A 15,297-nucleotide genomic window follows, 5' to 3' on the forward strand; every position below is an offset into this window, starting at 1 on the left:
GCGTTTCCTCACATGAACTGCTCACACAACATTTCTACTGGATTAAGGTCAGGACTTTGACTTGTTCATTCCAAAACATTAGCTTTATCCTCCTTTAACCATCTTTGGTAGAATGACTTGAGTTTTGAGTCGCTGTCTCGCTGCAGGACCCACTTTCTCTTGAGATTCAGTTTACAGTCAGAGGTCCTGACATTTTCATTTAGAATTTTCTGGAATAATTCAGAATTCATCGTTTCATCAATGATAGCAAGTTGTCCTGGCCCAGGTGCAGCAAAACAGCCCCAAACCATAAACATGATACCACCACCATGTTTCACAGATGGGATAATGTTCTTATGCTGGAATACAGTGTTTCCATTTCTCCAAACATAACACTTGTTGGTCAGTGTTCTCCTGATGGTGGACTCATGAACACTAACATTAGCCAATGTGAGAGAGGCATTTAGTTGTTTAGAAGTTCCTCTGTGACCTCATGACCTCTCACACACCTTGCTCTTGGAGTGATCTTTGTTGGTCCACTCTTGAGGAAGGTAACAGTGATCATGAACTTCCTCCATCTGTCTGACTGTAGCTTGGTGGAGTCCAAAGTCTTTATAGATGCTTTGCGACCTTTCCCAGCCTGATGACCATCACTAACTTTTTCTGAGGTCCTCAGGAATCTCTTTTGATCCTGTCATGATACACTTCCACAAACATGCTGTGAAGATCAGACTTTGATAGATCCCTGTTCTTTAAATAAAACAGGGTGAACACAGACCTGATTATCATCCCATTGATTCAAAACATCTGACTTGAATTTCACCTTCAAATTAACTGCTAATCCTAGAGGTTCACATACTTTTGCCACACAGTGATATGGAACACTGTAATTTATTTATTGAGGAAAATGATCCAAAGTGTAATATTTTTGTCTCTTTATCTACTTTTAGTTGTGTGTATATCTAATTGTACACACACACACAGTCTTAACCTGCAAAGGCCAAGACCTCTTAACTTCCTGTTAGTGATGACTAACTGCAGCTGGTAGCTTCTCTGTGCAACATAAGGTTTCATCTCATCTCATCTCATTATCTCTAGCCGCTTTATCCTTCTACAGGGTCGCAGGCAAGCTGGAGCCTATCCCAGCTGACTACGGGCGAAAGGCGGGGTTCACCCTGGACAAGTCGCCAGGTCATCACAGGGCTGACACATAGACACAGACAACCATTCACACTCACATTCACACCTACGGTCAATTTAGAGTCACCAGTTAACCTAACCTGCATGTCTTTGGACTGTGGGGGAAACCGGAGCACCCGGAGGAAACCCACGCGGACACGGGGAGAACATGCAAACTCCACACAGAAAGGCCCTCGCCAGCCCCGGGGCTCGAACCCAGGACCTTCTTGCTGTGAGGCGACAGCGCTAACCACTACACCACCGTGCCGCCCATAAGGTTTCATTTGACACTTAATGGATTGACCAACACACAGTACAATGGAAAAGTCCAAGGAGCTCAGTGCAGACCTGAGAAAGAGGATCATAGATTCACACTCAAATGTCTCTTGGAATAATTTCTAAACAACCGCAGATTCCAAGTTCATCAGTTCAAACAACCGTACATAAAAGTACAAGTTATTGAGAAGTGAAACCACTTTGCTGGAAGAAGACCCAAACTCTCACCCTCGGCTGAGGAGAAAGCTGTTGGATGGTCAGGAACAACCCAGGAACCACCAAGGCACAGGCCTGCCATGAACTGGAAGCTTCTGGAACGCCAGTGTTACTGTCTACAGTCAGGTGAGTTTTACATCACCATGGACTGAGAAGCTGCTGATCAAGAAAGAAGTTCCTGCTCCAAAATCCACATGTTCAAGCTTGAGTAAAGTTTTCAGCTGACCACATGGACAAAGGAATATCTTTCTGGAGGAATGTTGTTTGGCCACAATGACCAGAGGTACAGTGGAACACCGTACCGACTGTGAAGCATGGTGGTGGTAGCATCAGGCTTTGAGACTGTTTTGCTGCCAGTGGAACTGATGCAGTGCACAAAGTGGATGGAATCATGAAGAACCTCAGTATTCTTCAGCATAAACTCAAACCGTCAACTAGAACAGGACAATGACCTCAAACACACATCAGAGCTGGTTGTGGAGGATAAAGCAGGAGAACATGAAGCTTAAAACAAGTCCAGACTTTAACCCTGTTGAAAATATGTGGATTGTGGTTAAAAGTCAGGTCTGTTCCAGGAAACACACATTTAATTATACTCTCTAAATTCTGCCCAGAAGAGAGAACAAAGATCCAGCCAGAATTCTGACAGAAGCTTGTTGATGGCGAATAAAAGCGTCTGATGAAGGTGAAACTTGCTTAGGGACATTTAACCTAATATCAGGTGGCTGTATGAATAATTTTGACCCTGTGTTGATTTTAGAAAACTGAAAATAAATTAAAACTTGTGCACCAAATTATTTTTTCTCTGTTAAAAATGTAATAATTCTGCAAAAGAAAAAGAACAGTTCAAGGAAAATCACCAAAAGCCTGATATCGCCATGATATTCGTAAACCTCAAGTCTACAGACGCTCTCGGATATGTAGAGGCCATGAGATATAAGAAATGTTTTAAAAATAGAGAAATATAAAGAAAGTGGAGGAGATTATACTTGTTTGGGTGTCATTTTTATCTTCAAAAAGAAACAATGAAGGGATGAAAGTATGAATGAGTGCTCAGTCAGTTTATAAACACACACACACACACACACACACACACACCCTATTAAACCCCCAAAACATCTGCACAAGGCCAAAACTGCCATGCTGTTATCATACACCCACGCGCGTGACATGACCTCTGACCTGCTTGGGGCAAATTTGTCAAATGTGGGGTAAGAGCACAACTCATCCTGATATTACCAGATCTAAACTACACTCACGCCATCATTAGAGCTATAAAGTTACCACACAGTAACACTTCATTAGGGTTTTGATGACTGAGGTGTCATTTGCGTTGCATTGATATCAGGCTATAAACCTGTGGGTAAAGGACAAAGTTTCCTTTAGAACAGACGTGCATGCTTCAGATAAAACCCTTAACATTTTAACAAAACTGACAAAATCTACAAATTATTGCACTTCAACTCCATTTTACCTTCAAATAAAATACATCAGAATTCTCATTATTTTTACATTAATGCATGAATCTGTTTAAAATCTCACACCTGAAATATCCTTTACAGTCCTGTTAACTGAACATATTCACCTGGATGAAATATTTGTTAAATTCCACAAGTCAACAGGAAGTTTAACAGGAAGTTCCTGAAAATCATAAAGTTCTCTCTTTAAATTCTTCTTCCTTCATCTTCTTTGTGATATCGTGATGTTGCCTGATGAACGTACAAACCTGTTACCCAAATCAACAATCAATTTATAAACAGTATGTAAGATTGTGTGTGTTCTCGTGCATAGCTGTCCTGAGCTTTATGACCCTTTCACACCCTGGTAAACGTGCATAATCGCGAGAACATACTCTTTTATTTTCTCTGTACCTTCTAGTTTCGCTGAAACCACATTCCTGGTTCCTCCTGTTCTAGGGGGTGTATGGTCTGCTCTTTCATGTATAACAAAAACGACTCCTTATCTGGCGAGTTTCACCTTGTGCCCCCGAGCCCCTTACTTATCTTGTCACGCAAGCTTCTGATGTATATAAACCCTGCTCTTTCTGTGTATCACTGAGCAGTGCTTGAATAAACCAGATTGATTTAACTCGTGTGGTTTGTTTTAACCCTGCTCCAGAGCGCTCTTATGTCGACGCATCTGAACTAGGACAGACGCAGGTTCTAACAATTTGGTGACCCCGACGTGATACTCTCAATCAGGTAAGACATGTTTGATTGACTACCTGGTTGGCAGTAGTTTCGTAGTGTCCTACGGAGGACAGTTTTCCCTGGTTCGAGTCCAGGAAGAGCGCGCTATACAAATTTACGACACATTTCCGTCTGTTCCTCTTCAGATCCGTCTGTTGTCATTGTACGATGGGAAACTCGTTCCCTAAACCTGCGCCAGGGGAAACCCCGGCCGAGTGGATGACTAGGTGCGGTTTCGCTTATCATGTTTCTCCTTGGCTCGATAATTTGGCAGGTTGGACCGAGGCCAACCCTCAAATTCCTTCATATCCTCGCCAAGGTACTTTCGATCCTGGTTATCTTGCATCGGCCTATCGCATGATTTATGAGGGATTAGGGGACCCCGGCTGGGATCGCCCGTATATGCGGGATGGATATGCCAAATGGTATGATATGAAGAAGATTTGGGATAATTTTAAACAGGCTTATACTCCCCGTTCAGTCCTGAAATCCATCCCGAAGCCTCGGGCTGCACCCGTCACCAAGGAAACGGAGGAGGCGGCGCTAGGAAAATCCAAATCTCATTCTGCTCCTCCAGCCTCGTTAGACAGTAAACCTCCACCTTATAGTAAGGCTGGAAAAATTACTGGTAAATCGCCGTCAGCTGCAAAAACGATTCCTAAAATATATCCGTCCTTGGCTGCTGTGTCCGCATATCCCCCTCCCGTGGTTGACAGAGGGCAGCGTCCCGGAGGGATAAAGGGTGCGCCTGCATCAGCCAAGAACGGCAAAGACGAAGAAAGTAGTGACGATACCGATGATGACACTGATGATGACGATTGGGATAATCCCGATGGTGTGGGTCCAGACGCCGGCTCGCGTCCTTATCCGCCACAAAATGCTGCTTGTGTATGGGTTGCAAAGCGCAGTGGTATTGATATAACTCCCCCGTCCCCGTCGGCTCTTAAGGACATCATCTCGCTTCTTCCGTCACCCGATAAGCCCTTGCTTTTTGTTGATCAGTTAATTAATGTTTCTCGTAATTGTCAGCTTACGGGAGCTGATTACCGGTTTATTCTGCAAAATAAATTAGGAGGCGCATATGATGAGACGGCCCTGTTAGAAAACGTACAGGTCCTCCGCCCCGTCAACGATATTGCTGTTAATGTTAAGGAGGAATTGCCTCCGGTAGGGGAAAACGGTCGCCCTCGCCAGCGCACCGTGTCTACCTTCTTTTGGAAAGACACGCCGGACGCGCTGCAGCAGCTTCGTGAGCAATTGACGCGATACCTGCTCGCCTTAAAACAAGCAAATAGAGACCTGTCACAGGTCACTAACTGCAAACAGGAGCGTTCTGAGCTGACGTCGGCTTTTTGGAAACGCTTTGGGGAAGTTTGGCAACATTTGGGAGGTCTTGAACTTGATTTGGCAAACCCGAACCCAATGTTCTTGTCCACCTTTCTGTCTAATTGTCGCCCCGAAATACAGAGCGTATTAAAACATCACTGGAGTGACCGGAATAATCTGGTCCTCCGTCAGGCCGGGGAGCGGGTGCGCACGCTGGAGAGCGATGGTCTTTTAGACTGTAAAACGAATAAAGCATGTTTATCCGTCGTGCCGGGCGGACGAGCGGAGGGACGACAGGAGAGGGGTCGCCGAACGGGACCGCGCGGCGGGGGAGGGAGGAGAAATGGAAAGTGCCACTATTGTGGAAAAGAGGGGCACTGGATAAGAGAATGTCATGCGAAACAGCGAGATGAGCAGGAACGCGAGAAACCCGTCATGCGCGCCGGTTCAAGCCCCACAGGGCAGAGAGATCCTGCCCGCCCATAGGGCTGCCCTCAGAGCGATGAAACCCCGACCGTTGTTATGTTAAATCTTTCATTCAGCTCCCCCCTTAACGAAGATCTCCCTACTATTGTTTTATGCCTGGCAGGGACTGAATATCCTTTTTTACTCGACACCGGGGCTACCATGTCCTCAGTGGGGAGGGAATATGCGGGTCCTTTATCTACACGGTCTGTAAGCTCTGTGGGAATAGAAGGGGTTCCTTTCCATTCCAGTTGCACGCCCCCCCTTTCTGTTACTTGTGCCCTTGATCCTTTACTGAAGTTTTCTCACTCCTTTGTTTGCATGCCTGATTGCCCTTTTAACCTGCTTGGACGGGACCTCATGAGCCTCCTAGGGCTCTCTATTTCTTTTAGTGGCTCACACATGGTTGTTGACATACCAGACGAAACCTCGTCGGCTGCTCTTGCCCTCACCTCTCTTTCTCTTCCCCATAACCTTCTCAATGCTGCTTGTGCCGTTACCCACCTCACACCCTCTCTTTCTGACCTTCCAGCTTCTCTTTGGGCGGAACATAAGGACGAGGTGGGCTTTGTTAACTGTACCCCTTACGAGGCGGTCATTAAACACTCTTCGCCAGTATATGTAAAACAGTACCCCCTTTCCCCAGCTAAACTGTCTGGCATTGATGATGTTCTGTGTTCTCTCCTAGAGCAAGGTGTGGTTGTTCCCTGTGTCAGCCCTTATAACACCCCAGTGAATCCGGTGCAGAAGCCCAACGGCACGTGGCGTTTCACCCAGGACTTGCGTAAGATTAATGAGTTAATTATCCCAGTCGCCCCATTAGTTCCAGACGTTCCCTCTCTTATGGCCTCGATTCCGTGTGAACATGCTTTTTTCTCTGTAATTGACCTCTGTTCTGCCTTTTTCAGCGTCCCTGTGGGCCACGACACGCAGCCCCTGTTCGCTTTTACGCACAGGGGAAAGCAGTACACATGGACCAGGTTACCCCAAGGATATGTCGATTCCCCCGCGGTTTTTACAGCCGTAGTGAGGGACGCCTTGGCCGGTTTGTGCCTCCCCTCGGGCTCCTCCGTGCTCCAGTATGCGGATGATCTTCTGGTAACGGCGGAGGATAAGGACATTTGCGCTACAGCCACACTCGCTCTCCTCTCCCTTCTGGCGCAAGAAGGCTTCAAGGTCTCACGAACTAAGCTTCAGTTCTGCCTCCCCACTGTCCGATACCTGGGTCACGATCTCTCCCAGGGCTCCCGCAGGCTCAGCCCCGAGCGTGTGCAGGTCATCCTAGACACTCAGGTGCCCGCCACAAAACACGCCCTCATGGCTTTCCTGGGACTTATCAATTACTGCCGCCAGTGGATTCCTGACTGTTCCACCTATGACAAGTGTCTGCGCTCTGCAATTCTGCACTCGGACCCTTTGACTCAGCCCTTGGTGTGGTCTGATGAGATGCTGACGGCCTTCAGGGCCTTGAAACAGGCTTTATGCTCGGCCCCTGCTCTCGGACTTCCGAATTACCGTTTGCCGTTTCATTTATATGTGTGCAACCAGCAGGGAACTGCGTCTGGGGTTTTGGCGCAGGAGCACGGGGGGGGTATGCGGCCTTGTGCGTTCCTCTCTAAAACTCTTGATTCTGTGGCACAGGGTCTCCCTGCTTGCCTCAGGGCGGTGGCTGCATGTGCTGTCATGGTCACGGACGCTGAACGGCTGGTTTTGTCTCACCCGCTCGTTCTCCACACCTCACATGATGTAGTGCACGTTTTAAAGAACCTCAGTACCCAGCATTTATCCGCTCAGCGTCGCTCTGGATATGAGTCTATTCTTTTGGCCACCGAAAACCTTACTGTTAAGCCCTCCTCCTCCTTTGATTCTCTCGCACACGCTCTTCAGCGCCTCCTCAATTCACAGGATGATTTTCTTTCTTCTGAAACACACGACTGCATTTCTGACATTCTTTTTGAGACAAGTATCCGCCCCGACTTACGTTCCACCCCCTTACTTTCAGGTGATTCGCTGTTTGTGGACGGCTCGTGCTCACGCCCCTCTGACGGCGTTTTCGTGTGTGGTTATTCTGTGTGCCGCCTTCCTGATGAAACTGTTGAAGCTTTTTCTCTTCCTTTCTCCTCGGCTCAGGCTGCCGAACTATACGCTCTAACCCGTGCATGTGTTATTGCTCAGGACACAGACGTCACTATCTACACTGATTCACGCTATGCTTTCGGCGTTGCTCATGACTTTGGTCGGATTTGGGCTTCGCGTGGGTTCACCACTGCAGACGGTAAGCCCATTTCTCATTCTTCGCTTGTTACTGATCTTATTACAGCGTGTCTTCTCCCGCGCTCTTTAGCCATTGTTAAGACTCGTGCTCATTGTATTGGGGACTCTTTTGAGATCAGGGGAAACTCTCTCGCCGATCGCATTGCCAAAGCCGCGGCTGCCTCCGGTGTTTTTCCGCCTTCGCTTACTCTCTCCCTGGTCTCATCCAGCCGTATGATTAGTGCCGTTCTTCCGGACATTGACTTGATCTCCCTCCAGGCCTCCGCTTCGGCCTCAGACAACCATTTCTGGGACTCATGCGGCGCGCAGCCGTCTGACGGCGTTCGGATCGATGCTCAGGGCCGCCTTTGTTTGCCTAGACATTGCACTCCATTTCTCGTCCGCGAGTTTCATGGTCCCACTCACCGCGGACGAAGGGGGGTAGTGGAGGATTTATCCAAAATATTTTGCATCGACAAAATACACACCGATGTACATCACATTCTAGACAGATGTTTAACGTGCGCCCAGAATAATCCATCTAAACCAGGCGCGGTACATCAGCACCTTCCCATACCTGACACGCCGTTCCAGGAATGGCAGATTGACTTTACTCACATGCCAAAACAGGGCCCCTTTAAGTATCTCTTGGTCATGGTCGACAAATTTTCACGATGGGTGGAGGCTTTCCCTTGCGGGAAAGAAGACGCTCGCACGGCGGTAAACAAATTGACGCAAGAAATCATTCCGCGTTATGGTCTCCCGGTAGGGATAGACTCTGACAAAGGTACGCCGTTCACCTCTAAGGTGACACAAGAACTGTGTAAAGACTTAAAGATCCATTGGCGTTTCCACATCCCGTACCATCCGCAGTCCTCCGGCATTGTGGAGCGCGCAAACAGAACAATCAAGGGTAAGCTGCGTAAAGCCATGCAAGAAGCTGGTACTAAAAATTGGGTACAAGTTTTGCCTTTAGTTCTCGCTGACATGCGAATGACCGCTCAAGTGGCCCTCGACAACCTGTCTCCGTATGAGCTCGTGATGGGCCGGCCTTTTCCTACACCCTGGCGCAGAGGTATGCAGGCTATAGGAACGAGTGATCTTGATGTACATCTCAGTGAGTACGCCGTGGGTCTCATGCGGGTGTTGGATGAGTACTGGACGAGACTAAATTCCAAAAAGCCTCCCATTCCTGAGGCACCCACTCACCCCTTTGAGGTAGGGGATAAAGTGTTGGTAAAGAAATTCGCTAAATTAGGCACTCCTCTAGAGGAACCACCCTACAGTGAACCCACGGATGTGCTCGCTGTAACTCGAACGGCTGTACTAACTGACCTTTTTCCACATTGGATTCATGCCAGTCGAATAAAGAAGGCTCCAATGTAATAGAAATCTATATTGTTGATGCTTAACAGGTTTTTGTGTTTCAGAAAGTTGCTGTGACAATAGCTGACGGCCTTTTCAGGGATCCCCTTTCCAGCATCCGGAGTGATCCGGTTTCGGCTGATCTACAAAGAGGGGATGGTCGGTGCGTCCCGCAGACTTCTGAACTGAGGAATCTGGAAGACACGTGAGCCTGGGCTACCTTCAACTATCTACATCCTGTGGACACAGAAAGAACAAAAGTCAGTGACCAGTATGACTTTTCTCCTGATACTGGTCTTGGTGCTTGGAGCAGGGAATCCCGCTCAAGCCAGCCACGAGGACAACGTTTTTTGGCGATTTGCCAATTGGACTGCTAAACAACATACTAATCAATCATGTTATGTCTGTCAATACGTTAGAGTCTAAACTGTAGTTATACTCTGTAAACAAAGTATAAAAGAGGGGATTGTAAGATTGTGTGTGTTCTCGTGCATAGCTGTCCTGAGCTTTATGACCCTTTCACACCCTGGTAAACGTGCATAATCGCGAGAACATACTCTTTTATTTTCTCTGTACCTTCTAGTTTCGCTGAAACCACATTCCTGGTTCCTCCTGTTCTAGGGGGTGTATGGTCTGCTCTTTCATGTATAACAAAAACGACTCCTTATCTGGCGAGTTTCACCTTGTGCCCCCGAGCCCCTTACTTATCTTGTCACGCAAGCTTCTGATGTATATAAACCCTGCTCTTTCTGTGTATCACTGAGCAGTGCTTGAATAAACCAGATTGATTTAACTCGTGTGGTTTGTTTTAACCCTGCTCCAGAGCGCTCTTATGTCGACGCATCTGAACTAGGACAGACGCAGGTTCTAACACAGTACATTTTAAAATATGACAAAATTATTAGAATGTCCTTCATGTGATTTGCACGGACGCAATTCAACCACATTGTTTTATTTTGTTTGGAAATTCTATGCTTAAAGCCTCAACCGTTACTCATTAAATAGCAAAAATGCAGCAAAACAAATGTGATGTTACTCGAGTTGAGATTAATGGTTAAATGCATGCTGTGTTAGATTCAGTCCTGGAAAATAATTCAGAAAAATAAAAGTTTATTTTTTAAAAAGAGCTCAATGGTAGGATTTTTTTAAATTATATACACATTATTAAAAACTTCCAACCAACTGCAAATTATTTACAAAAATAACACAGCTATAATATTTAATCTAAGATCCAGTTCACTGAAAATCAGGACAGACTCCTCCTCTTTTCTCTGGCTGAAGGTTGGGCTACTTTTTATTACACACCGCACCGTCTTCCCTCTGACCTGCTGTTTAAAACACGGAAATCAAACATTACTAGTAAAATAATAAAAAACGTAAAGAAAAAAGCAAGCTCTCCCAGACATTTGATGAAGTGTTTACTGTATCCCAAGTTTCTGATTACTGAAAAGGAATTACACCAAACTTATTTCTGCTAAATGAGCGAGAAATTCACACACACAAATCAATAGCATGTACTGGATTTACTGTGGTGATGTTTTATGTGAAAGAAATGTTTATATTTCTGCAACATTTCTGGAAGGAGTCTCCAGTGTCAGCACTTTGTAACAGCCCCAGGTAAAACCGTAACTAACTTTTCCGACAGAGGAGTTTACGCTTCTTTGTGGTTTCTCAGTAACGACTGTTTATAGCTTCTATAAAGCAAGTGTGAACAGGAACTAACTTAGCAACACACTGAACAGAGATTAACTACACCCAGTAATGATTCACCTGCAAAGTGGACGCGTACGTTATACAGTCAATCTGAGGAAGAAAAAAAAAACCCAGACAGGAACCCAAGTGTTTCATTCCTCAGTTTAATTTGAACCAAGTTATACGAATCGCAAGGGTGAACATTCCCCATCAATACAAAAACAACAGACTCTACAAAAGAGTGGAAGAGAGAAAAGAAAGATAACAATAACACCAGAGAAGATCACACCACGAGCAGCAGGAAAGAGAGAGAAAGCACAGAAACCAAAAGAGAAATATAAGGCTCAGATAGTGATTCAGAGAATCTGATTCAAAGAAAGTGATTCAGAAGCGAAAATGATTCAGAACCACACCGAATCTATTTACAGTCCTGATCTGTGTCATCATGACTCCGAGGGGTGAAACTGACCCCGGATCAGGTGTTGCAAGGCCGGAGTGAGCGTCAGACAGAAAGCAGACGAGAGTATTGCACCATGTCGTTCGAGTGCCCGAAACAGAAAAGATATCATATAGATATTATAGCAAAGTCACATTCAAGTTAATATTAATAAAAGAGAAAAAAACTGTCGACCCACGAGGCTTGTGAGTGACCAATAAAGTGCCCTTACAACTGTTAGTGATGTTAGAATGGACATAAATAATAAAGGGGGGAAGAAATAAAAAGAAACGTGACCAAAAGAAAGAAAGAAAGAAAGAAAGAAGTTTAAGGACTAAAAATCTGCAGCAGTCAGAACGTTCACATCTTCTTCATTCATGCTGTTAATACTTACAGAAGCTTTAATACATACAGTGACTCAGTTAAACATTGGTTTGTTTTTAATCTTCCTCAATCATCAAAAAAAATGTACAAATATCAGAATAATTGTAATAATATTCATATTAATAATACACTTGTGAAGAAAGGCGTCGTTTCCACGGCGTCTGGTTTTTTCCCCCCCAGGAGTTCCAGAGGAGCAGGAGAACAGCGTTAATTACTACGTAATCATATCCAGAACATGACAGACACGCATGTTCATGCCAGTTTTCTCAGCACTAAAACACTCCGGTACAGCCCGGCCGGCTCGCCATGCAGGATTCGTTTATTTCCTTATTTGCATTTTATTTCCGACCTAAAATTGTAAACCACGTACATTATTGATACAAACGCCAACGTGATGAGATCATCCGGATAATAACTGATAAAAATCTAAAAAGGATGATTACTGTTCCTTCTGTGTTTTGGAAAAAAAGAGAAAAGATTTTTAAAAAAATCCCCATTGTGGAAGAAGAAGAGAAGAGTGAAGAAGGTGTGAGGAGGAAGAGGAGGAGGAAGAGTGGCTCTTCATCGCTCTTCGTTTTCTAAGGTAATCTGGTGTTTATAAGACCTGATATGGGTTTAACAATTACTGCACCTTCACTACCCATAATCCTTTGTGAATAAGTGTGGAAGAAAAGAGAGAGTGTGTGAGTGTGTGTGTGAGAGAGAGTGTGTGTGTGTGTGTGTGTGTGTGTGTGTGTGTGTGTGTGTGAGAGAGAGAGCGTGCGCGCGAGTGTGTTTTAAAGGACTGTGCTGTAGTGTAGCATAAAGTCTCAGTTCAGTTTTGTGTTCACACTCCACACACACCTGATAAAACGATCCAGGACTCAGATTTGACTCTGTGTGTGTGTGTGTGTGTGTGTGTGTGTGGTGTCTAGTCGACTCCCTCGAAGCCCTGTGCGTTCTCCACAGCCATCAGCAGCTTCTCCCTCAGATCTTCGAATGACTCGTACGCTGGCAGATCCAAACGGTTAAAACTGCACACAAGATACAATATTTATTAAATAAATAAAATGCTATGAGAATCACTACTCACTGTTGCATTTGATTAATATTTATGGAGCAAAAACAGCACCGTGTTTCACGTAAAGACGTCTGTGTACTCTGCGTTCATTTTTCATTTTTAATATGGAATATATTCAAAGGTAGACTGCCTTTCAGATTTTTCAAGTGTAGGTCATAAAAAGAATTTTCCCCGACACCTAATTATTTTTATTTAGTGACTGAAAGATACTGAATTTGAATCACAGACTTCCAATTTTATTTTATTTTTTTCCCCCCTAAAAGAACAATTAATGAGTTTACAGCCACGTGGCTCTAAATTCTCCACTATTTTTTCCTGCTTCACCATGACCCAATTCAAGATACTACGTCATGCATCACGTGGTGGGCTTTCCCCGTTCACGCAAGGCATTGTGGGATACAAATTTGAAACAGGAGAGAAAAATGGAGGACGTGAGTGTGCGAATGAAACGTGAAAGAGCGACTACAGTAACGGAAAGAAAGCGAGAAGAAAAGACGTTATGTTATATACGAAGGAAAGGAAACGCAGGACCAAACTAATAAATATTGGCGCTCAGCGAGCACCTCGGTGTGATCAGCTGTTCGTTTAGCGACAGAATGATGGAACTGTCAGTGCACGCTCAAAGGGAAACCTGTAGATGGCAGTAATGCAACACTGTGGATGCCAGCTGCTGTAAAACCCAAAAGAAGAAGAAGAAGGTAAACCTGCGCATGCGCACACGGACTTCCTCTGTCTGCTTGACTGCGCCAAGCGAGCGATTTCATGCACATTATTTGCTTTAATCCCCTCAAATTAAATAACTTCCCAGCCACAGAATGGCCTGATATTTTGTGAGCTATTACAGAAATAAACAGATATCACAATCACCACATTTCAGACGGAACTAAATTTCACCGATTTTATGAAATCGAAAGGCCGTCTAGCTTTAATTTTATATATTTATTAATTTATATACACAGTTCTGTATGCAAAGTCTGTTACTGAAGTTGATTTTATAACCTCTACATTACTGAGTCAGTACAAAAACATTTAAATACTTCCATAAATTACTTTTAAATCTTACAAAAAAATTAATATCACTAAAGGAAGCATCACATTCAGAAACTGAGCACATCATCATGAAGGTTGCTGGGTTTCGCTGCAAAAACAGGAACGAGTGTGACGGTCCGAGTTTCCAGAAGAACTGTGACAGATTCTCCAATAATCCTGACTGCAAGCAAAACTCCTTAAGAAATGGCACAGTGTACCTTAAACTATGGATTAAAAAAAAAAAAAAAAAAGGCAGCATTGTTGCACAAAATACTGACTTTGGTTTAACAGTGTCTCCTGCTCTTTCAGTACATTATTCATGTAGGAAAGTTTTACTTCATTACTTTTGAAGCCACTTTTTTTTTTTTGCTTGTGCCGAGGACTTTTACACATCAGTATAAAATAAATGCAAACGAAGTGTTCAAAACATGTTTTTTTGGCTTTAAAATATTAGGAATATGTTTAAATATTACAAAAAACCTCTAGTATTTCCTTTTGCTTGCTTTCCCTCGATTTTCGATCCACTGACCGACCCATGATTACACCTACAGGTTCCTCTATAGCTCATCGCAAGCAGGAGAGACTCCAGATTAGCGTTAGCGCCTGATGCACTGCTAACACACACCCATGCTCTTTTTCACAGCAGCGAGTGTGTGAAGGTGACTAGAGCTAAACGTTTCGTTTAAGAATATTTTAAATTTTGTGTAAATCCTGATCCCATTTTTTCCATTACATCTTTTATGAAAGTAGAAAATGGTCTACTCTCAGAAATCTTGCATCATGGTATACATTTTCCCATTTTTATGTTGAGATGAAAAATGAATGAACACACACCGTACACGAACCATGACAGTGTGTGTGTTGTACTGGACACCATTTACCTGTTTTAATCCTAAATGAGAGAATTTATCAAACACCTAGCAAAATGCAGTGAAACCCCCCTGTGGTAACAGAGTCATGGTAAATTCCAGCCTATATGTTATCAGGGAAAGTGGACCATACCATGTGTGCGCGCGGGGGAGTTTTTCTGGAGTCCCCCACTGCTCGATGGTAAACAACTGTGGCCCGTTTGAACCTGTAACACACACACACGCACACACACACACCATAAACCACACATATACAGCATGGATATTAACTCTAATATTTTACTTGCCATGTTAAATTGGATTTTTTAAATGTCTAAATTAAATCAAATTTAAAATTTTTCTTCATTTTGCCCTTTTCCCCTTCACTTCAGGCAAAATACAGATAGATATTGTTAAGTAAATATTTGTCCCCCATCGTCCCATTTCTCAGTGTTTGATCTGAGGTTATCTGGGGTTTTGGACTGTACCATTAGTGGAACGGGGTGAATGTGATTAGAACACAGTGCACAGAGTTTTGATGTGTCAGATCTTAAGGAATTGAAGATATCTGAAGGTGCCTCGTGTGAACCGTGAGGATCC

At 44.3% G+C, this 15,297-nt stretch overlaps 2 protein-coding genes across 6 annotated transcripts in view; one reads left to right on the top strand and one right to left on the bottom strand.

Annotated features, from left to right (window-relative positions):
• Positions 1 to 6,856: 6,856 nt before the first annotated feature.
• LOC132895118 (protein NYNRIN-like) lies at positions 6,857 to 9,498 on the top strand. Its single transcript, XM_060935330.1, has 2 exons — positions 6,857 to 7,905; positions 9,349 to 9,498. The coding sequence occupies exons 1-2, from the start codon at positions 6,948 to 6,950 to the stop codon at positions 9,435 to 9,437; spliced, it is 1,047 nt and encodes a 348-aa protein (XP_060791313.1). The 5' UTR covers positions 6,857 to 6,947; the 3' UTR covers positions 9,438 to 9,498.
• Positions 9,499 to 11,090: 1,592 nt separating this feature from the next.
• nedd4l (NEDD4 like E3 ubiquitin protein ligase) overlaps positions 11,091 to 15,297 on the bottom strand; it is a 79,959-nt gene continuing 75,752 nt past the window's right edge. For all 5 annotated transcript variants that reach the window (XM_060935335.1, XM_060935334.1, XM_060935333.1 and 2 more), the window contains 2 exons: positions 14,852 to 14,924; positions 11,091 to 12,773 (listed from right to left, as the gene is read on the bottom strand). In XM_060935335.1, coding sequence (XP_060791318.1) covers positions 12,671 to 12,773; positions 14,852 to 14,924 — 176 coding nt within the window. In that variant the 3' untranslated portion in view covers positions 11,091 to 12,670. The remainder of the gene's footprint in view (positions 12,774 to 14,851; positions 14,925 to 15,297) is intronic.

The sequence above is a fragment of the Neoarius graeffei genome, chromosome 12 (assembly GCF_027579695.1).
Source record: "Neoarius graeffei isolate fNeoGra1 chromosome 12, fNeoGra1.pri, whole genome shotgun sequence".
Taxonomy (NCBI): domain Eukaryota; kingdom Metazoa; phylum Chordata; class Actinopteri; order Siluriformes; family Ariidae; genus Neoarius; species Neoarius graeffei.